This window comes from Pteronotus mesoamericanus, unplaced genomic scaffold, assembly GCF_021234165.1.
Source record: "Pteronotus mesoamericanus isolate MK-2021 breed Mesoamerican mustached bat unplaced genomic scaffold, CSHL_Meso_final scaffold_507, whole genome shotgun sequence".
Taxonomy (NCBI): domain Eukaryota; kingdom Metazoa; phylum Chordata; class Mammalia; order Chiroptera; family Mormoopidae; genus Pteronotus; species Pteronotus mesoamericanus.
Window position 1 is genome coordinate 8,557,386 of NW_026555319.1, and position 22,410 is coordinate 8,579,795.

The following is a 22,410-nucleotide window of genomic DNA, read 5'->3' on the forward strand; positions in this document are numbered from 1 at the left end:
CACGTGGTACCCAATGCATAGATGGGCTGTAAGTTATTTAATTAGTCCCTTAGTAACACACGGTAAGCTGTTTGCAGTTTTTAGTGATGACAAAATAATGTTATAGCAGGTAACTTTGTACACAGCATTTTTCAGAAATGTACGTGTAAGTCAAGTCCTGGAAGTGACGTGCTGGGTCAGAGCGTGGGTGCCTTCAACGTTGTGATAAGTTGTTGCCAGATTCCCCTCTGTAGAAGCCGGACCAGACTGCATCCCGCCAACCACAGCGGGCCCCACGCATGTGGTTGTCCCCTTCACTCCCAGCCCTGCGTCTTATCAGACTGTGTGATCTTCACTGATACAAAATGGCATCTCGGTGAATTTTTACTTTGTATTTCTCTTACTAGAAGTGTATTGTGTTTCTCTTAAGAAAAACATCTTTTCAATTGTTTGAGAACTGTGTTTCATTTCCTGTGAATTCTCCCTTTGCCTGTCTGTCTCTTTGGGGCTGCTGGTCTTCTCATTGCTGTGTAGCAGGAACTGGATACTTTTTGACCAAGCCAGGGTGAATTGTGGTTGGGACCATAAGGAACAAACAGCTCTTATCCTTTTCCAGGTTGACTACCTTGAAGTAGTTCCCAACACGGGAAGGTACCCTGTGGCAGTAGCCGCCGCTGGAGATCTGGTATACCTGCTGAAGGCCGACGACTCCGCCAGGACCCTCCATTATGTCTACGGCCAGCCCGTCACCTGCCTAGACGTCTCGGCCACCCAGGCTGCCTTTGGAGTGAAGAGTCTGGGATGGGTGCACGAAGGAAACAAGGTACAAAATAGCACGGTGTGCGGTTAACAAAATAGATCATAAATTTTTTTTTAGAAGGCAATTTAAAAAATTGAAAGCTCTGAGATCTATTTGAGAAAAAAAATTCAAGCATGTGGAAAGGATATGAAATGAAAAGTAATTGTTTCCTTTCCCCTCCTTTCCCCCAGCCCCACTCCACAGAGCAAACTATTAATAGTTTCTAACAGGTGTCCATCTAGAAAAAATTCATGCATGTACAGGTACATTTATACACTAAAAAAACAAATCTATGCAGAAAAGAGTTTGCATCAAAATTTACATTCTCACCAATAGTGCATAAAAGTACCTGTGATACTCTCTGAGCCAGAAACAAGGAGAAAAGTTTTTAATTGGAATTCTTTGCATGGTAACTAAATTTTGTCACTACTTAGCATTTTACTATCCTGACTATAGGTCAAGGACTTAGTCTTAAAAGTCTTAAAACTGATCTATGGAAGTCTCTTTGTCCTGCAGTGGTGTCAGGGGAGAGCAGGGCCGAGTTGGGTTTGGTTTTGCTTTTCTTCCCTGTGCCTGCCCCTGGCCCCCGCTGGCAGTGGCGCAGTCCCGGGCAAGGAACGCCTCTGAGCTTCGGCTCCGCCCGCATCCCGCCCCCAGGAGGGGCCTGGCGCACACAGCAACACCGTGCGCTGGGGAGGGCCAGGTCTGGGTGCCCTGCTACCTCCTGCCCCGCGAGGCCTCAAGCAGGTTGCACAACCAAACCCTTCTATGCCTCAGTTTCCTCATTTGTAAAGGGAGCTCATAAGAGTCCTTCATGGAATTGTTGGGTTAAATGAAAACGTGTTTGTAAAGCTTTAAGCATGACGACCCGTGACAGTGAGGTATCACGTGTGTGTCCTGTTATTTCTACCACTCATAGTTCGATTCTGTCTGCCGGTTGTGATTTTCCCATCCTGTTTCCTGGACGCATAAGTCACCGGTAAGGTCAGGGCTCATTTGTCTAGGTGTTCACTGGTTTTGCAGCTTAGTCAGTACTCAAAGAATTGCAGCATCCTGGATTCCAATTATGTGTTCTTCATCCAGGCAGCTGGATCAAGCAGGGGAAGCTCGTGTGGCTCCCTGTAAGCTCACCGTGAGAAGGGACTCTCTGTGCTCAAGGCAGGCTGTCTTGTTGGAGCACATGCCGCATATGTTAGCTGAAAAGTCTGTGATGATATAACTCCTGTGTTTTGTCTTCCAGGGAAGTGAGGAAAGGGGACAGCAGTTGGTTTCCTAAGGCTGTTTCCTTTCTCGGGCTTTAAAAAAAAACTTTTCTGATCCCTTGTGAGCTCATTTGTTCAGAGAAGAAAGACTGAATATTTACTTTTTCATTTTTCATCCATTATGCTTTCAAGTTTGGGTTATCTCGTTTATTTCTCAAGTTCTCAATGTAGTGAGGGAATAAGATATATTTAATACTAGCCTGGTTTAAATTTTTCATATTTTTAATAAATTTTTCATCTGGCAGCTCCTGTTTCTCTTTGACTTATCTGAGTAGACTTATTTCTATACAGCTGTATATTTTGATACAATTATAGTGGATATATTTGGGAAACCATTTAAAGGGACAATTCAACACAAAATTAGGCTGGGAGCAGCCGTTAGATATCAACGCACATAGGCACTTTTTTGGATGCCTCTGAAAATTTCCAACCCAATTAAAAGCATTAATTTTAAGATTGGGCTAATTAATACCTTAATTTTATGAAAACTCACTTTTAAAAACTGATAATCTCTCCAGAACTTTTTACTGGTATTTTTCATTGGTATTTTAAAGTTGAGTGGAAGTAAATTTGCTGCAAGAAGGTGTCAAAGTGTCCTTTGAAATCTGACAGTTGCAGTCAGCCTTCCAGCCTGAGTGCAACCCCAAGGCAGGGAACACAGGAGGGCGTGGCTGGCGGCTGGTGGTAACTCCGCGCCGGGGATGTTTTTCAGTGTGAAGGCCGCCCACTCACACGTGTGGGCAGCCAGGCTGTGACCTCTGCAACTTTCCTTAGTTTGGCACAGGCAGGACTTCCCATGTGACTGTGTTTAATGAATTTTTTGCTTCCTCTGAAAAACCTGCATTTTTAAGAGATTCAACTGTCGCGTAACGTCTCTGTGTGAATTAAGCCATGTCCCCCTGCCGCCACCCTGTGTGTACCACCGTCATTCCCAGAGTGTCGCGTGTGTGGCGCTCGGGGTCACTGCCTGTGAATGCCGTGGTTTGGCCGCGCCTGAGCTGCGGCTGGCAGCGTGGGCTCCAGCACAGCTTGCTAGGCTGGCGTGAGGCGATTAGCAGTGGAGTCCGCCTGGAGCTACATCCACCAGGGGGCTTGTGCCTGTGCCTCTGGCCTGGGCACCTTGGAATCAGATGAGGCTTTGTGAGAACAGAGACTTGGTTTTACCTCCGCTTGTTCCTGATACAGAGCTGGGGCCTCACTGGGGTCCATTATGGAGTAAGTGTGAGGAAAGCAGACAGTGAAGTCCAAATGTTGACATAAAGTGCACCTGAGTCAGGGGCTGACATTTCTCTAACCTGGAGAAGTACTCCAGAGGTGTTACTTCTGTTTAGTTGGAGAATACCCTTGCCACATCCATACGATGAACGTATTAGCATTTTACAGGCACCACAGCTGTCTGAGCATCAAATAATAATGGTTCAGATTCATTCACATGTCTGGCCGGCCAGCCTGCCGTGCATTCATCGCAGATCGTTACAGAGCACCAGTTGTGTTCCTGGCGCTGGAGTGTGAAACAGCCTTCTGCACAGATTTCAACAAACTGGTACTTGTCAAGTAACCCAGCTCTGTTAATAAACAGTTTTCTAAGGAAATGAAACCAAGTAATGAGCAAAATGTATCTATTTAACCTTAAGAAAAGGCTTGTGAATACAGCTGGCATAATGGTTTCCAGCTCCCTCAGAGGGGAGCAGAGAGTCCATGCTGGGTTCTCCTTGCCTTGGTTGGCTTATGGCGCAGAGGTGCCCAGGCCTGTGGAGGTCAGAGGCCGGACCTTGGGACCTCACGTGGAATTGTTACATTTTCTTTGCCCAAGTGAAGTCACAGAAAAAATGGCTAATGTCTATTTTCACTCTTTGTTAAAAGATCAGATCTTTAAGCATCTTTTTCCAGAAGAGCGCTTTAAAAACGAGGCAATGTGTTCGCGGGCTTCAGAAACCAAGAGATAGGAAAAGGAAGCGGGTACAAGGGGATGGCCCCTTCCCGCTCATTTCAACTTGCCACCCAGTTGCTTTCCCTGGAGCCAGATTCGTGTTGCCAGTTTCTTGTGCATCTTCCCGGAGATGTCAGCAAGCTACCCAGGCATGCCCTCAGTCCCTGCTTTAAAAACACAAGTGGTAAAATGCTATATTATTGTTCTGTACCTTGCTTTTTCCTGCAAAAAAATCTTTATTTTTTATTTTTCAAACCCTAACCCAAGAATATGTTTATTAATTTTAAGAGAGAAGGGGAGAGAAGAGGAGGGAGAGAGACATTGATGTGAGAGAGAAATATCAATCAGTTACCTCTGAGAGAAATATTGATCGATTACCTCCTGTAGCGCCCCGACTGGGGATCGAACCACAACCTTTTGGTGCGTGGGATGACCCTCCAATCAACTGAGCAACCCGGCCAAGGCAACAAAATCTCTTAAAAATCATTTCTTGTAACATAATAAAGAATTTCCTTGTGTTTGGTTGTCTTTTTGTTTTGTTTTTTGCAACTTTATGGCCCTCCACCCATAAAGTTGCAAAACTTTGGGGGTGCACCCTGATCCATGCGTGTTAGATTGTTTGCAGCCTTTTACTGCTGCGAGGGCATCTTGGTCCACATGGATGTATATGTAGGATTAGTTCCTGAAGGTGGCTTGCTGGGTCAGAGGGGTCTGTGCCTTTAGAATTCTGACAGCTATTTGCCTTCCATGGACGATGTCCCTTGGAAAGTGGCAGATGGCAGTTAAGTACATCCCATCGTCCTAGCAGTTCTATGACATCTTTTCTCTCACAGGATTTAGAGGATGATCACAACAAAATGAGGCCAGAAGGAGTGTACAGAGATCTGTCCAGACCTACTCTCTATTAAGTTATTTTTTTAGCTCTCACTTTTAGGATGAGCGACTATCTGTTTGTAATCACACGTCTTTACCTAGAACCAGTGCAGTGGGGCCGACGGCCCCCCCAGGCTGCTGCTGGGTTGGCAGGAGCTGCAACCCACACTGATACGTGTTCCTCCTCGGCTTCCTTGGAACCATTTGAGGAGGAGTCCATGGTTTTTTTAAGACAGTGAGCTGACTTGCCTCTTTTCTGTGGAATGAGAAGGGCTGGCTCGCTACTTTGGGCTTGTGGCCAGCCTCCACGTTCCTTGAACTTTGGGTGAAGGGGCTCGGCGGTTTGAGCCTTCTCCTTTGCCTGGGGAGCGGCGTCGAGCTTCCCAGCCCTGGAAGCCTCTGGTCAGCCGAAGGCTTCTGCAACGGGCTGAGGGATCCGTCACTCTGTTGTTCCTTCTCTAACGAGGTCGCCCAAGGGCCCTGCTTACTGCTGGCAGAAGTGATTGGGCAGGAAGTTGGAGCTTTCTCATCACTTCCCGTGTCATGCTGGGCAAGGGGTATGTAGTGAGAAGGCTCCTCAAAGGTCATTTACTTTTAGATGAAAATGGATACGTAAGTTTTGCTGTTGTGCTCTTGGGTTCTCAGACTTCAGTGGCAGAAATGACCTTAAAGGAAAACGTTGTTAAGTGGCATGTGATTGTAAAAGAAAGCAAATGTTATAGCGCTTGCTCAGGCCCCATTTCCTCACCATGCTGCCTTGCAAAAATCAGTGTCAACTCTGTCGTTTACCTTTGTCCCCAAATGTCCCTTTAAGATTTGTTTCTATGTCTCATATTTCCTGAATCTGTCAAAAATTTTTCCATCCATGAAAACATATGTATGATACTGTGTCATTTTTATTAGTTCTTTTGCTCCCTGAATTAAATTTTGCTCTGAGAGGTGGCGGCCTAGAAGATAGAATTGCCTCATTTAAGAGCATTATGTTGACGACGAGTCTCATGCCTCATCAAGGGAGAGAGACCCACTCAGGGCTCGTAGCGTCATTCTATGTGTTTGGACATATTTCCTAATTTAGTTCTGAAGTACTTGGCATTCAGTGGCAGGTTGTATTTAGCAGCATGCGGCGCGCATCCTAATCAGGGAGACGCGAGTGAAGTAATGCTGAAGGCTGGGGTGTGTTTGACAAGGACGCTGGCTTGGCGCTGCTGCCTCAGCTTACATCACGCTGGAAAATAATTGCTAACGTCTCTCATGATAATCATTCCCTTCACGCGGACGTGAAAAGACTCTGGATTGGTTGCTTGCACTCATCGCGAACTGAAGGATCTGTCTGGGAGAGCTGTGGAATCCGACACGCAGTGCTCGTGGGTTCCGACCCCATTCTCCCACCTGACCCCAGAAGATGCAGTCCGTCTCCTTTTGTTCAAGATTCCATTCCAGAGAGAAATTAAAAACGTGTTCTTTCACACACAGGATGAATTATTTAACATCAAAAGAACAAAATAAATGTCTCATCTCCTTTTCACTTTCCCTGTAAACCTTTAAAGTGTTTTATCTTTACTTTCTTCTTGAAGAAGTTTAGGAAAATAGTTCTTGGAGACCAGTTTTCTAGGTTATTGACTAATGCCGACGACCAGAAGGATCTGTTTTTGTTGCCTAGGTTACTGTCATTGTTAATGACTGTTTATTGAACACATGCTACATGCTGCGTTTCTGACTGGCACTGGAAACAGGAAGATGAGTCAGGCGGGGCATCTGCCTCGGGCTTGCAGCTCGTGTCCCTTATCAGCAACTTAGCAACGTGAGGGTTGTTTTCTCCGCACTGAGATGCACGTCAGGGAGACCTTCACCGTGCATTTGCTGAGTTCCAAAGTGATGAAAAATTACACAGATAAATAGATGAGGATTGAACATTCAAATGTGGTTTGTACATGTTTTAGTATTTAAATGGTATCAGTAAGTGATATAATTGTTAGTGATATAATTCATAATACATGAAATTCCCCTGACATGTTGGGAGGACCCTGAAGCAGCTCACGGAGCCCTCGGGGCTCTCTGGACAGACAGGAAACCTCTGACCTGGGCACCTTTGAGACCCCGACCCCCTCTGATCTTCTATACAACCATGACAGCGAGTCTGGAGAGTATTTCTTAGGCTGCTGCTACTGCTGCTTGTGGACGCTAAGAGCGCTCGCTGTAGGATCTCCAGCGATCCTGAACGGCTCCTCAGCAGGAGCGGCGACCTTCTGGGAAGTAAATACAGGGAAAACTATTTCCGCTAAGTCAAGGTAGCGGTGCAACCATTGAGGATTGAGCCAGATAAACCTTTGGCCAGTTACTTACAGGGGGAGGGGTGGTCATGTGCTTGTTGGCTACGGAGCGGCAGTACCTCCCCATCCTCACTAGCTCTGGGTCGGGGTGGAGTCCATCAGGAAAGCCTGGGCAGGATGGCAGGTCAGGCAGAGGCGGCAGGCTCGGAGGAGGGGCCCCCGGGGGCCGGGAGGCAGCACTGAGGGGAGCCAGGCTGGCGGGAGCACAGGTACCCTGCGCTGGCGTGGGGACTGGGCTCAAGTCTTCTGTCGGGACGGCAGCCTGTGCTTCTTCACCAGGTCATTTTCCCGAGAATCGTTTTGAAAGCACGCGTTTAGGATAGAAAGGGATCGGTCAGCCTGGCGTTTCGCGGCACTAATGCAGTAGGTTAGTGTGGTTGCTGAGTCACCCGGTCTCATTGCTTTTGCGAAGCGAAGCCTGTCGTGGAGAGGGCTGGCTCTGTGTCTTAAGTAGCTTTTGTCTCCACTCACGCTTGCATAGTTATCTGTACACCGATGGCACGCGTGTCATTTCCTAATTTTCAAAAACATTGATCGGTGTACTTGAAGCCCTGAGCAAGCTCACAGGATCATTCATTACATTGAAGTATATGCTGATTATTGACTTTTTCTTGTTTGCTTTTGAATTAATCCTAGAACTTTATTTAGGACCTACCTTTTGTAATGGCTTTCCTGACTATTTATGTGGACTTTCTGCCCCACTTACCATTTTGCACCCATGGGAGACTGGGAACTTGGAGTTAGCCTTTGCTTTTATTTCATTTGGTGGACGGGCACGGCTTTGGTTTCCTACAGCCAGGTGTGTCTTGAGCCCAAGCAGCAAGTAGGTTTGTTACAAGGGTTAAAAATCAGTTCGATTTTTTTAGTTAATGAAGATCAAAGGGAGGGCTTTTGGAAATGTTTGCCTTTGCTCCGTGAGAAAAAGGGCAGCGCCGTAGAGCAGGGCGCCGGCTTCCCCGTGTCCCCAGGCAGTCGAGGCTGCTGGTGCCGGTTGGGGCGGGAGGGGGCAGGGGAGGCGCACAGGCACCGGCCTCCATGAGTGTGAATTCCACCGTGTTTAAGATATTTTACTACTTTCAAATACACATAGCAGCTTAAATGAGACTAATGAAATATTACAAAGTAGAGAAATTTTGCCTCTTATTCAATATGTAGATGAATATGATTTATTAATTTCCTCAGCACTTTCATCTTCTGCAAGGCACTGTGTTAGACAGTGGGTTTGTAATTAACATCAATTATTGAGTTGCAGATGGATTCTTCTAATGGACACAAAGTTACTCTTTTAAGTGTTGTCTTAGTGTGTTATTAATTTACAGGGTGAATCCTGTTTCGTAGGTAGGCAAAGGAAAACTTCAGCTCAGTCCGTGTTCAGGTGCTCACATTCCACCCTCTGGGGACCTGGCGGGGGACAGGCAGCGATGAGGTTTGCCGCGTGTCAGAATGAGGCCGCGCGCAGCAGGCAGCCCCGCCGGGGCCTGGGCTCCAGCCTGGCCCACCGATGTGAGAACCGCTGACTGGACCCGGACCAAACCCAATGCCGAGATTTCTTCAGATCATTCTAGGTTAGGACCTTTGGCCCAGGCCCCGACTACCTCCCCCTGCCCCCCGCCCCCCGCCCCAAGCCCCAAGCGCTGCTCGCCCCCTCTGGCCCCCTGCCCCATGGCCTCTGCTCTGTGGTGTTTCCTTGGGTCAGGAACTCCTCTCATGTTCACAGCCCTGTCCCCTGCCCTTTCCCCACCTTTGCTGTCTTTTTGCCACCTGTTGGCACCCTCCCTCACGGCCTGTTCCAGGTTTTTTCCAGAGCGGCAGCTGCATGCCGAGGGCCGTGGGAGGGTCCGGGTGCCCACCTGCTGCCCAGCCCCTTGCTCCGGCCAGGCCGCGCAGGGCAGGCTCTGGCTGATTATTCCCGACGGCGGCAGCATTCCCTCCCCGCCCCCCCGTCTCTCCTTGTCCTCGCAGGAGAGGCTTGAGCAGAGGCCCGCGTGTCAGAAGGAGCCTTACCAACTGCTCTGGCTCCCAGCGGACGTCCCCCTCCTCCGGCTCCAGGGCGCACAGGTCCTGCGCCTCACATTTGGCACTCACTGCCCGGCACTGTTCTCAGCGAGGTGGGCGTCAGTTGGGAAGCAGGAAGGGAGCACGTAGGGCTAATGTTTTCTAGTGGCTGAAACTGTCTTGGCTCGGAGGCAAGGCAGGTGTAGCGCAGGGGCCCTCCCGCACCGGCAGGCGTGAGGCGAACGCGGCTCTCTGGACCCCAGCCCCAAGGCCTCGGCGTCAGTGCCGCCGGGGAGGGCCCAGAGTCCGCGCATCTCCCGGGCGCCGCCGTGCTGCGCACCTGGGGCGGAGGCTTGACGAGCCCAGGCTTGGAAGGCTTGAGTCCTGGTTCCCCAACTTCATGGCTGCGTCGGGGTTTGACATCCATGCAACTGGGGGCCGGGTGAGAGAAGCGCCGTGGCAGTGTCTTGCACGTGAGAGAACACTGTTGTATTAGCCGTTATAAATAACCGTTTTTGCCAGGAGTCAGGAAGAGGCATTGTGAGGGGGTGGCAGACGTGGACCCGGGGCGAGAACAGCTGGGCCCCGCCGGTGTCCTCTGCTGCTGCTGCTGCTACCTGTGTAACTCGGGGCCAGTTACTTAAGATCAGTTAGCCCCCGTTTCTTTATACGTAAAAGGTAGACGGTAGTATTTGTCCATCTTCCTCTTGGTTGTGAGAATCAAATGGAACATATTCTGAAAGGATCCGTGTGAAAGACATTCCGCGGTTATTCACAGCAGCTACTGTTCGCAGCGTCCCAGGCCGCACGGGCCTGCGGCGGTCTGTGCGGCTCAGCCAGCCAGCGGTTTGGAAGGGCGCTGTGCCCCCAGGGCGCAAGGGCGCCCTTGGCTGGACCGCCTCTCCCACTCCAAAGGCCCCCACTGCGCACCGTCGCGTTTCACGCTCCCCCGTCAGCTGCCCTTGTGCGGGCGGCCTGGGTTCCGCAGCACCCTGCCGCCTGTCCACCTGCAAGCCTTTGTTGAGTCTCACTTGGGGCCCGACCAGCCGTTGCCAGGCTAGTCAATAGAAAATTGATACCCAAGCCAGTGTAATATCCTGAATTTCATACAGAAATCTTTACATCACGGTCACCTTGCTTGTAATCTTCCCATTTAAAAATTAATATCCAAGTTGCCTTTAATTTTCAAGAATTCATTTCATAGTTTGCAGCCTCAGTCTTCCTCCCAGTCTCACATTTGATAGATTTAATAATAACTTTTTTTTCTCCTGGGGACCGTGATTAGTTACATGTCATTAATATTTGTGAAGTGCTTTGAAACTGTCCCTGCTCTTCATTACGATGGGGCCTGTTGGGAGCATAGAAGGAAGCTGTGAGGATTTTCAGCTTCAGTCACACATTTACATAATAATTATGATCTTGTCACTGGGCTAAATGCTCCGACCTTGAACACTTCCTGTTCGTTTTACTATCCTTGAACCAATTCTTCGTGGCCACCTCTCTCCCTCACTCCAGTGCTGGGGCAGAGATTGTCTGGGGAGAGCCCTGACGCAAAGCGGAGTAGACGGGCCTCCCCTATTGTTTCCCCGCACCTACGGGCTGTGTGCGCATGCGCACGCGTGTGGAGGGGAAGGGAGGAGAGGGAGCCTGGGACTGTGTTTGCCTGCGCTTTTGCCAGAGCCCACTCTTGCTCCCTGGGTTCTTTTCAGGCTTAGGTCACAATAGGTGCCGGCTTGGCCTCGCTCTGGTCCTTTGTAGACATCTGCCCGCATCCCAGAACCCCCGTGTTTGGCGCGGTCTGCGGTGATTGGCAGCGCCTTCCCGGGCAGAGTCCAGTCCTGGAACAGTGGGGGTTGCAGGTGCGTTGGCACGTGGCGGCGGGGAGCGCACACGGGCCTCGCCTACTCAGTGCCTGGCGACGCTCGGCAACGCTGTCCCATCCCTGAAAGATCTTGGCCTCGTGGGCTTGTCACTCCAATTAAAACTTAAACATGAAAGCAGCCCGGGCTGCGTCCCCCTTTGTGCGGCGGCGATGGAGTGCGGACTGTGCCAGAGCGTGTCATGGAAACCGTGGAGGGGCGCGCTGGTGCGGGGCCCCGCTCGTCAGGGCTCCGCTCCTCCAGCTCTGCATCTTGCTGGTTGCCGCTGCTAAGTGCACCTGAGAGGCACGTTTTTGTTTGCCAACAGAAAGTCACCTTTGGGATGGTGGTGAAAGTCATTTTCCACATGTTCACAGATACGCCTGTTACCAAGCCTCACGCTCCCTCTGACTTGTCTCTGGCGAGGACTTACAAAATAGTCTCTCTGGCTGATTGTCAAAAATTACATCATATCGGAGTAAACTGCTTTTAAATCAGACATCCATTATTCATGTATATTAACTGCTTTTTTATTTTTTTATTGGATGTTTTGTGTATGATTTACTCTTTTCTTGCTGGCTCCCTCGCCCTTCCCAATTGTCTGTCTTTCTCATTGTTTTTTTAATCTTAGCTCATCTGTGAATTTATAGGGGCTGTTCACTTATCTTTGTATGTGAACATCAATATGCGGACCCTGCATTTTTTGTAGTGAGATTTTTGACCACATTTTGTGGGTCATATTTATGTTGGGTCAGAATAGCAACTAGGGTCATTTACATGAGTAAATTCTACCCTAAGAATGGGAGGTCTTTTTCTTTGTATCTTTTACTTTTTTAAAAATGAGCATTATTAGTCTTGTACTTCAAGATCTGTACCGAATGAAACTGTACCTCCCACTTCTGAAACAGCCAAATATGTTGCTGTTTGGTGAAAAGCAAATTGACTTAATGCGCTCATTTGTATGCATGGAGCATAGCTGCACTGTAAGGCCGGGGTGGCGGAGATGCGTAGCATTTATGCATTCTTTCATTAAATATATGCCGAGTCCCTCCTATGTGCCAGGCACAGCACACGTGTCCAAGGAAGGCTCTGCTCACCCCAGGCCACAATGCGGGAGGCTGCTCTGCGTGGCCCTGAGTCAGCGCTTAACTGTTGGCAGTGATGACGGCTAGGCGCGGTCTGTTCTGTTACCCCCACGGCAGCATTGTTGTTGCGGTGTGTAGTTGGGATCTGTATACTGTTGTGCACAGTTACCTGAATCTTTTTGCTTACGATTCCCTTCAGCATCTCAGGCCTTTTTTTCCCTGGAATGTTTTTCCGTCTTCCCCAAGTATACTCGTTAGGAGTTCCTTTCGTGAGGGTCTCTTAGCCACAGGTATTCGTCGTGTTTTAATCCAACAAAAGATATTTTTATCGCACCATCATTCTAAGGTAGTTGGCGCGTCCGTAGTAATCCCAGGCTGCCAGCTCGTTGGTTGCCGCCCTTTGCAGAGCTCGTCGGCTGTGCCCTCCATGGGCGCCCCCGAGAAGGTGGCCGTCCGTGTCCTGGTCGTTCCTTCTCAGACTCTTGCTCTTCCGTTGGCTGCTTTTAAGTCCTTTCCCTTGTCTTTATTTTTATGTGGCTTCACTAATTTCCCTAGGTGTGCATTTAGTCTTATTTTTCCAGCTTGGGACTTCTTATGCTTCCTTCCTTTAGTTGTAGGGAATTTCACCGTTGTTGAAATTTCCCTCTCCCTCGTTTTCGCTCTTCTGTCTGTCTGGATGCAGGTCGGCGGCTGTCACACCGATGCCCTGTCCCCCCCATGCTGTCCCCGCAGCTCGTTCATGTTTTCCTCGCCGTCTGTGTTGCCTTCTAAGAGATTTCTTAAAATCTGTCTTCCAATTCACCAAATTCTCTCTTGGACTCTGTTTAATTCCTTGTTTAACTCATTCATTGACTTTTTAACTTTTAGGAAGTCTATTTGTTTTGATTTTCAAAGCTGCTTAGTCTGTTTTCTGCTTTTGACCCCTACCCTCTTTTATTTCTGTAAACATTTTCTTTATTTGACATCCTTGAAAGTCTAATTCTTCTGTTTGTTTTCCACCTGTCACTTATGATGAGCTGTTTCTTCCTGTATTTGGAATTTTGTTTTTATTGTGAGCCTATATTTGGCTGATCTCCAAAGGGGCCTGGGTTGAGATGGCCTTTCTCCTGAGAACATTTCTGCCAGGTCGCAGGGGGCATGCTACCAACCTGGAAGAAGTGGAGACTGACCGCTGGGCAAGGGGCATTTTGGCCTTGCAACCTCTGAATGTGGGCACGGGCAGATTAGTGATGTTCCATCCTGAGCTGGACCTGAGGCAGGCAGGTTGCAGGCGGTGTCTCTTCCCCAGTGAGCAGGCTTTTCCTGAGCTTGCTGTGACCGAGGGTGCCTGGCCGTGCTGGGGCCCTGGCTTCGTGCAGCAGCCTTGGCTTCATGCAGCAGCCTTGGTCCTGTGTTCCATTCGAGGCCGGCTAGAGCCTTTGCCTACTGCTCCCCGGTCCTCTGGGCTCCGACGCTGGCCGGTGTCCCAAACGCCCCGAGCATGAGGGCCCACTTGCTTCTCTGATTTTAGTGTTCTCCATTTTTGGTTCCTCTGAATGTCTCTGATTTCTTAGAAGTTAAACAGATAAATTGAAGGAGTGTTTATGAATAGACTGAATCGTATTTAGCATTTTTGGTGTTTGTAAACAGGAGGGCTTTTCAGACATGCTAGTCTGCTGTGTTGTCAGAACTGGATACTGTTTGGGGGCTGTAGAATCTGGATGGTATGGAACCAGATCTGTGGAACCTGCTTCTGTTTTGAGGAGGATGAAGTGATTCCATCGTACAAGCCAGCAGCAAGATGAGACGTCCAGAAATGGGGAGTGGGGGATTGTTAAGTAAAAAAAGGAACGTGAGTATTTTTTGTGTCCCAGACTGTGGTAAGGTCTGGGCTTACCTGATCGCTGCACCAAACTGTCTGTACACTTCGCCCGCGGCACATGCTGGGCCCTTGCTCAGAGCTGCAAGAATGAACGGTAGGATTCCTCTCCCAAGGGATGGATGGTCGAAGCCTAGGACAGTGTCTGACCACATAGGGCAGAGTGCCAGGTAACTGCCTCGGCCAGCCTGCTGTCATAATGGTCTCCTCGGTGACTTCTCCCCTCCAGCATTTGAGAACCACAGGTCTGAGGAGAGGTTGGAGGCGGTGAGTGCGCAGCCTCAGATGGCACCTTGGGAACAACTCGAGGAAGCGTGTAGACAGGAATACCTTCAGTGTTGACAGTGGGGGATGAGCTCTGTGTGCCAAGGGCACGAGGAGGCGCAGAGTGACCTTGACAGGGACGCAAGCTGGGGAGGGGGGTGCATTATTTGCCTTACTCTCTAGAATTTGGCTTCTTACAATTTTTTCCCTTCAGAAGAGCAAAATACATGTGGTAGGGTGGGAGTGGGTTACTGGGGACCAGAAGAGAAAGTAGGGAGACTTTGTCATCTCCAGGAATTCCCGTCCAATCACCTTTGTTTCTCACTTCAGCTCTAGCAGCTCCCAATATCGAGCTCTGTCGCTTCCTCCGCTTTTGTGATGACGGCAGACAGGTTAGCTTCAATTCACCACGTCCTTTTAAACGCTGTGTCTTGTGAGGAAGCCTCTGACCACTGCGCACACCTTTGGAAGGGCAGAGCTGGGGTTCATGGGGGTGCACAGCCGCTTGCGTTGACACCGCGGTTCGCACAACGCCGTTGGCGGATAAATGAGTATGAGGAGGGATGGTTTGGTAAATGTAGCCCAAGAAGGCACAAGTGGGGCTCCTTTCTTCATCCGTCAGCACATGACCGACAGTCCGGGGCCGCCAGCCTCTGCAGCCTCTCCGTGCGGTTCTGTGTGCAGCGGCTCCGGTTTAGTTGTGAGGGCGGCCGCAGTCCCAGGGTTAGGAAGTGTTTGCTGGGCTACGCTGGCTCCTCCCGGTGGAGGAGGATGTTGGCCAGCCTTGAGCTCTTCCCACTGCAGGGACAGCAGCCACTTCGCTCCTTGGCGGCTTGGTCGGAAAGACAGCCCTGGGTGCGCTAAGTGGTCTGGGTCACACCTGGGGGCCACCAGGCCCACCCGCACCAGGGCGGCAGCTCACGCCTCCTCCCTGGGCCTGTGGCCGCTGCCTCCCGCCCGACTCCACATGGCCGTCCCTGCTGCCTGCAACACCAGCTGCTGGGACATGGCTGTAAGGTGGGCCTCCTCAGAGAGGCGAGTCCCACAGATGCAGGAGCAGGACAGCTGGTGGCCGCACACCAGCTGGCGAAGAGGTGGCTGGTTTCAGCTGGCAGCAGGCAGAGGCCTCTGCACGTCATCCGCCGTGCCTGTCGTTCCAGCGCCCACTGCAGAAGACGACTAATACGCTTGTATTGCTGATGGGCTCTTGAGCGGATTACAGCGTTATTTATTTTCTCTCAAAATTAGAAACAAATATCCATCAGTATGGAATTGTATATCCGTAGAGAAAAATAACAAGATTTACCTGGAGGTATTGACAGGGAAAGGACTCTCATGTTATTTTGAAGTAAAAACAAATTGTGGGACAATAATTCCACTCATAGAAGAGAGTAGTTTTATACACACAGGGAGAGGGAGGAGACAGGCACAAGACAGGCGTGTCCAGAAGTTCAGCCCTGTCGACATTAAACTGTTCATGTGGTTATTTCGGAGAGATGGATATACAGAGGTTACCACTTTTTGGTATGTAATTCTGCTATGTTAGATTAACTTGGACAGAATTGAAAGTTAGGATTCTAAGACTAGGATGTATGAAAAATACTTTAAGATCTCTAAGAAGATGAAGGCAGACAGACTGAAAGAATGTTCCTTTCAAACAGGGCTTGTTCCCCCAGGCGCCCCGGGCGCCCACGGGTGTGCCAGGGAGCCAGAGAGAAGGGGCCCCGCCCGGGCTGCTCGTGGCGCCCCCTGCGGCCGTCCCTGCCGAGGGTGCACCGGTCATAACGGGCTTGCCTGTTTCAGAAAATTCTTAAAGAACCATCGGACTCCCATAAAAATTTGCCCTGTAATCACTATTTAAGCTCTTCTGTAATATCCACTTGGTACTTAAAAGAAAAAAAACCCCAGCAGCATCTATTGATTTGGTGGTTACATTAGTGCAGAATATTTTCTCCAAGATTTTAGCTATGGGTAGTTTTTCCTTCTTTCCAAGCATATCCACACACCTCTGAGAGCGAGTCAGTGGCCATGGGTTGAGCCTCACCCAAGTAGGGCAATAAAGAGAAAAATTAGTCTAATGCATGGTCTTAACAAGAGGGAGAGTGTGAGCATGAATAATTAATCTCACTAGTCTGTGGCAATCAGATAAAATGAAGTCCCATTTGCTCAACCTTATTAAAAGAGAGAGAGTGCGGGAGGGAGGGGGGAGAAACGGTAAAGGTCGTTAGGGGACTTGTAACAGGGGGAGAACCGCCCCTGGTAGGGGTAATGTGTTTTCTAGTCTCTGTGGTCTTTAACTAAACGTCATGATGAAGGTCCTCTTCGGATAGTTCTGACTCATTGAATTATTAAACATTTTAGAAAGTACTTGACTCCTGACAACTAACTTAGATGTCTTCATGCAGGGGCTTCTTGGAGAGGGATGAGATACCACTGTTTCCCTCAGAAATGACCCAGCCACTTGTCAAGAAAGAGCTTCTAGAAAAAGTCAGGAATGGGAACTGACTCAGTGCCAGATTTTAATTTGTATATTTATCATGGACATTTTATATTTTAAAGGCCTGCCTTCCTGCCATAGAAGTTGAACTGTTTTAAAAACAAGAAGATATTGAGTCCAAGAACCCTATTAAAAGTTTAATAGTGGGGTTATTATAATGACGACTGCAAAATACTACTTTTCTGATGGACCATGAGGTTGCTGCTTTTAATTTGTTCTCTCTCCAGGAGGTGATTTTATGTAGTTTTAATGTTATTCACTGTAGATACAATATTTGATTATTTCTATGGTCTTACCTGGAGGAATAATCTTATTTTGGATATTTTAGAATTGTTCAAATTTTCTCAGAAACTTCTATTTTCAACTGCATGAAAATAAAAATAAAATTGAGCTTGCTCTCTATAGTCTTTATGGATTAACAAGGCATTATAAAATTGGAGATCACCATCTTTCAGATGCTGTAGACAATATAGTTAATTAAATTTTAGTGTTGCTTGGACTCTTAGGAATTTCCAAAGATTCGCATTGTATGTTGACAATAAGATTGATGGAGTTCAAGGGGGAGACAGTTTATTAACTTCTCAATACTAAAATAAGGACCTCTACACCAGTGCTTGATAAATGAATAGGTTAACCAGGAAAAGAAAGCACGTTCTCTGTGTGAACTAAGAGAGGAGACTCTCTGCATACTGTATTAGTATTAAAACTTTTGAGTTCAGCAGTTGATTGTAACCCCGCGATGAACAGAATAGAATGTAGGCACAGAAGTTCGTTAGTGGGGAGGCCTTTCCGGCAAGAACTGTGTTCTCAGTACCTACTCTAAGTACAGCCCCACAGCAGCATTCAATGTTAATTAAGTTGAATTGAATTACTAAAATTTTTTTTAGTAAAAGATTTAAATAATCTTCAAAAAGATTATTTATGAATCATCCTTTTATTTTTCTTTTTGCTGGAGAGAAGGCATGCAGTGTATAAATTTAACAAATACTCTGTGTGAGATCCAGAGCCCCTCCTCATCTGGCCTTATGGACCAGAGCTTCTTAACATTAGCAAGTGGAGAGCGACTGAAGAGAGAAGCATTTGGGACCAGGACTTTGGGTTTGGGTTTGTCGGTTAGCCTAAAGGAGATCATCTAGTGGTTCACTATGCACGCTTCCCCCTCCTGGATGCCTCTGCTGTTCTTTTTACCTTCTGTGGGGTAGGTACAGGCGGGGAAAGAAGAAAATGCTGGCTCCGCTGCACGTTTCTGGGTCTGTTCGCTTTCCCACTAATTCCAAACCAGAAGCGTCCTGCCCTTCGCCACCACGCCTCTTTCTCCGTGCTAGGAAACTGGGAGACCTAATTTCCTCACTTGGCATTTTTCTCTGTGTCCTTTGAGTTTGTTTGGGCCTTGGGCCGGGGAGCTCTCTGGATTTTCCTTTGTTTTCTTTTGCATTTCCTTTTGTCATTCTAATAGCCGTATCCCTATAATAATAGCATGGCCTGGGAAAGGCCAGCAAGTTTAGTGGCAGAACATCTTTTATAGGAGCTGAGGTAATGATCCTGCCCGGGATGATGCTGGAACGAAACGTGCTGGATGTGGGTCTGCTTTGTGCAGTGGGACACCTGCCTGTGTTCTTCCTCCCCAGATCCTGGTCTGCAGCCTGGAAGCGGAACGCTGCCTCTCGAAGCTGGGCAACGCGCTTGGCGACTTCACGTGCGTCAACCTCAGGGACAGCCCCCCCAACCTCGTGGTCAGCGGCAACATGGACAGGAGGTATGTCTGAGGAGCAGGCCGGTTCTGCAGCCACCGCGGCCTCTGTCGCAGCCTGGCCCCCGGCCTCCGCTGTGCTCACACGCCTCACTCCGCGGCTCTGCGCACCTGAGCTCAGCCCGACCCACGGACGCCGTCTCCGTGGGCTCGGAGAACAAAGTCTTGTATTAGGTAATAGTTGGACGGCGCTGCCTCTGCCTCATTTCTGCGACACCATGGGAAGGTTGTCTTTTAAGCCATTTGGTGGACGCAGTTGGTGGAAGGTCCAGTGAGACCACTTGGAATATCTTTTGTCTCCCTGCTGCAAAATTTGTTTGGCATTTAAAAGCTCACTTTCTAATATTAAAAACAATAACCTAAGGGATGAATCATGTTCAGCAAAATAGGGTTGCCTGCCAAATGATGTCAAGAGTGTATTTCAGAACACGGCGGTGTCCCTCTGGTGATGGGGGGGGGGGGTGCTGCATGTGAACAGATTCCAGTTTCTATTTAGATGATTAGCAGTCTTCTCTTTAACGCATTGGCTTCGGGAGTCGGATTTTCCCGGTGCAGGGTCCAGTGCCAGCCACGGACGCTCCAGGAACCATCAGCACGAAAGGATTAAAGTGTTTGAAAAGACTCTCCGAGTCCAAATTTTCGGGGGGCTTTTTCTTCCCTCCCCATGCCCTCTCCCCCTCGTCTTTTCTTTTCCTTTTTAAATTTTTGGCTGGTTATCTGCCATGTCTGATCCAGTGCCCTGAAGAGAGGTGGCGTGGCTGGAGGCCAGGGCCTGGCGGGGGCGCCCCTCCCCGGGGCCGGCCCCGGGCTGCAGGTGGCGGGCTGCTCGGTGGGGGGATCGGGCCGCGAGGCGCTGCGCCTTCGGGCCAAACCCCAGATCTCCGTGGCACCAGTGCAGCAGCTTGCAAAAAATAACTATTTAGTCAAATAATAGTTTCAGCTCCTGACCTTCACCCCTCTACTACCCCTTCCCTCAGAGCCAAGAGAAAATGTGAATGTGCTTTACTGAAAGGAAACTCTTGATCATTTTTTTCCTCAAAGCCTCCTAAAATGGCTGATATTTCTGAGGCTTGAGAATGGAACAACTCACCGTGTCCAGTTTTTCTCTTAAAAAAAAAAAAGGCTTGATAAGTGACCCCACATGTGTCCCAGTAAATGAAACACATCAGTTTGTAGTTTTACTCTCACGTTTTGGTTTCCAGACTGAGCGGCACAAAGGCCCCGCGCTTATCTGGTGGGGCCTCCCCACAGGGCCAGCAGCTCCTCGCTGTCCAGGAGAGCACATGCGGAGGGCGCTGTGGGGCATCCAGATGGAGGGCTTGGGATTGTAGGTTACGCTTCAGAGTCTGTTTACAGCGGGACCGTTTAGATGGTCAGTCACAGCCAGACTCCCAGGAAACCAAAATGGCCTTCCCGAGAAGAGACCTCTGCTTCCTGCGTGACTTAGCCCAGCTGGTTCCGGAAGAACAGATGAGCCAGGCTGCCATGACCACTGTCCGCGGCACCTTGGGCTGTCTGTCCGAGGTGTGTGTACTCAGGACATATGCTCCGCAAAGCTGACTCTCTCCTCTGGAGCAAGGCTGCCTGATTGGGTCGCCACGGCCGGAGGAGGGGTGAAACGCGCAGTGTGACAGGGTGCTTGGTCATTTTGCCGTCCAGATTTGACCACATTGAGTCCATTTTCATTAGCAAACCCATGTTATTTTTTTTAAACCCTCTGTCCCTGTGGATGTAAAGAACAGACTGGTCACTTGGAGTTGGGCAGGGAACTGTCCAAAGTGGCGTTCAGTCAGGGTGGTCCTAGACCCCTGTGCCAGCCCTCTGCCCACCGCTGGTGCGGCAGGGTCTTAGTGTCACGCAGAGGAAATCGTTCTTTATGGGTCAGAGGAGCGGTGTTCGCATGTGAATCTGAAAGGCAGGGTTAAAAATCATACATCTGGAAAAAGGAAGGAATAAGGAACCTAAACTTTTAAATGTAGTAGAGGGAAATGTTGTTGTGGTACATTTCTTTTCCAAAGGCTTAATAGCTATGAGTAGGATCTCATTAGAGAGGCACACCCAGGGTTATACAGCCTATGTTTTATTTCAAAAGTGGGAGTAAGGGGTCAAATACTATGAAGAGAACTGTATCCCTGGCCGTTACTTAGTGGCTGATGCAATTTTTTAAAACCTGGAACCTCCTTTTTCTTTTCTTTTTTTTCATTTGAAAAACTGAATTTCCAATGCATTCTTTTAGTATTTTATAAATAACCTGAAAATGAAATGGACTCTAAAGGTACATAAAACTGTCCCAGATTAAGACAAAAATCATTTTTCATTCAAATAAGGACACCAGCTTGAGCTTGCAAACATGGGTGGAATTTGCAAGGAGTTCCTCTGGGTTGGGGCATAGAAAGAGGCTGAAATCAAAAATGAAAATAAAAGGTCACCTACCCTGTCACCCTTTCCAGAAAAAAAGAGAGGATGGAGTCTGATGAAGATTGAGAGCCGGATTAGGGTGGAAACCGAATTCCTATCGGACTGTGCCTGCTTCCTTGCTGGGAGAAAGGGGTGTAGAGTGGGGGGCGGGGGGAGCCTCCTCCAGGAGTTCCAGCGCTGTAGATCGATGAGGTGCTCTGAGTGCCCATTTTGTCTTTTCCTGCAAAGCCAGGAAGAAAGCGACGAGTGGTGTCCGGAGAGGGACGGCGTGCGCCCGGCGTCCGGGCTGTGCGCGCCCCCACCCTGCTTGCCGTGGGCCTCCTGGTGCATGGGGGGCGTTTCGCCCTGGACGTTTCATGTTTATCCCAAGACGTGCCTTTCTTCCTTATATGTTCACCCCTGTGACATGGGGATGTGCCCTTTACAATGCCACCTTAAAATTAGTTGGCAGGGTTTCAAAACGTTCCATAAAGTAATGGTGCTCCTCACCATCAATGGTGTTTTCAATCAAATGAAGGCATCTATTTGTTCAATGAAGTTGGATGTGAATTAATAGCTTAGGAATTACAACAGTTATGAGAAGCCCGAATGGGTTACCAAGAGAAGGTCAACAGGAAATTGTTCGAGTTTAACCTCAGTTTGGGGGTTCGCGGAGCATTTAGAGTCCGTAATGCATGTCTTCCCCCAAGTTTGGGAAGTGTTTGGCCGTTGTTTCTTCAAGTATTTCTTTTCTGCACTGATCCCTCCTCTTCTCCTTCTCGGGCTCCAATGACGTGAATGTTAGACCTTCTAATGCTGTCCCCCAGGCCCCTGGAGCTCCGCTCATCGTCTTCCCTGATTGCTAGGTATCTGTGATTTAACTTCAGGCGAACACATTCCTTCCTCGGTCACCTCCATTCTGGTGGTGCACCCATCTGGTGACTTTTTTATTCCAGATTTTTACTTTTGGGTTCAGAAATTTCCATTCAGTTATTTTTCATAGTTTCTATTTCTCTGCTCCAAGTGTCATTCTTTCATACCATTTTACTTTTATCTCATGAAATACAGCTGCAATACCTGAAGTCATGAATGATTCCTAAAATCTGTGTTATTTGAGAGTTCTTTAGGGTTGACACCTATTAGTTGTTTTGGTTTTTTTTCCTTTGAGAATGGGTCACATTTTCCTGGGGGTTTTTTTGGGGGGAGGGGATGTCAAGTAACTTTGGGTTGTATTTGGGACACTTTGAATGTTGCATTGTGCCCACGTTGAGTTCTTTTATGTAATCCTCTGGGGACTGTTGAGAGTGGTTTTTCCCTTCAAGGCAGGCGGTCACTCCGATGAGGCCACACTGCAGGTTCTGTCTTCCCTTCTGCGGGTGGCGACGCTCTGGGTCCGGGCAGCTCCCAGAGCCTTTGCTGTGCCTCTCCACATCCGTCCACGCAGGCGCCGCCAGGGCCCAGCCTGGGAGGGCAGCGGGGTCGGCCTGGTTGCGTTCTCAGAGCCTCTGCCGTGCGGCTTTGGATCTGCCCTG

General features: G+C 48.9%; 1 protein-coding gene across 1 annotated transcript in view; it reads left to right on the plus strand.

Moving 5' to 3' along the window:
* FBXW8 (F-box and WD repeat domain containing 8) overlaps positions 1 to 22,410 on the plus strand; it is a 104,037-nt gene that overhangs the window by 68,393 nt on the left and 13,234 nt on the right. The window contains exons 7-8 of the mRNA XM_054594256.1: positions 596 to 802; positions 18,360 to 18,487. Coding sequence (XP_054450231.1) covers positions 596 to 802; positions 18,360 to 18,487 — 335 coding nt within the window. The remainder of the gene's footprint in view (positions 1 to 595; positions 803 to 18,359; positions 18,488 to 22,410) is intronic.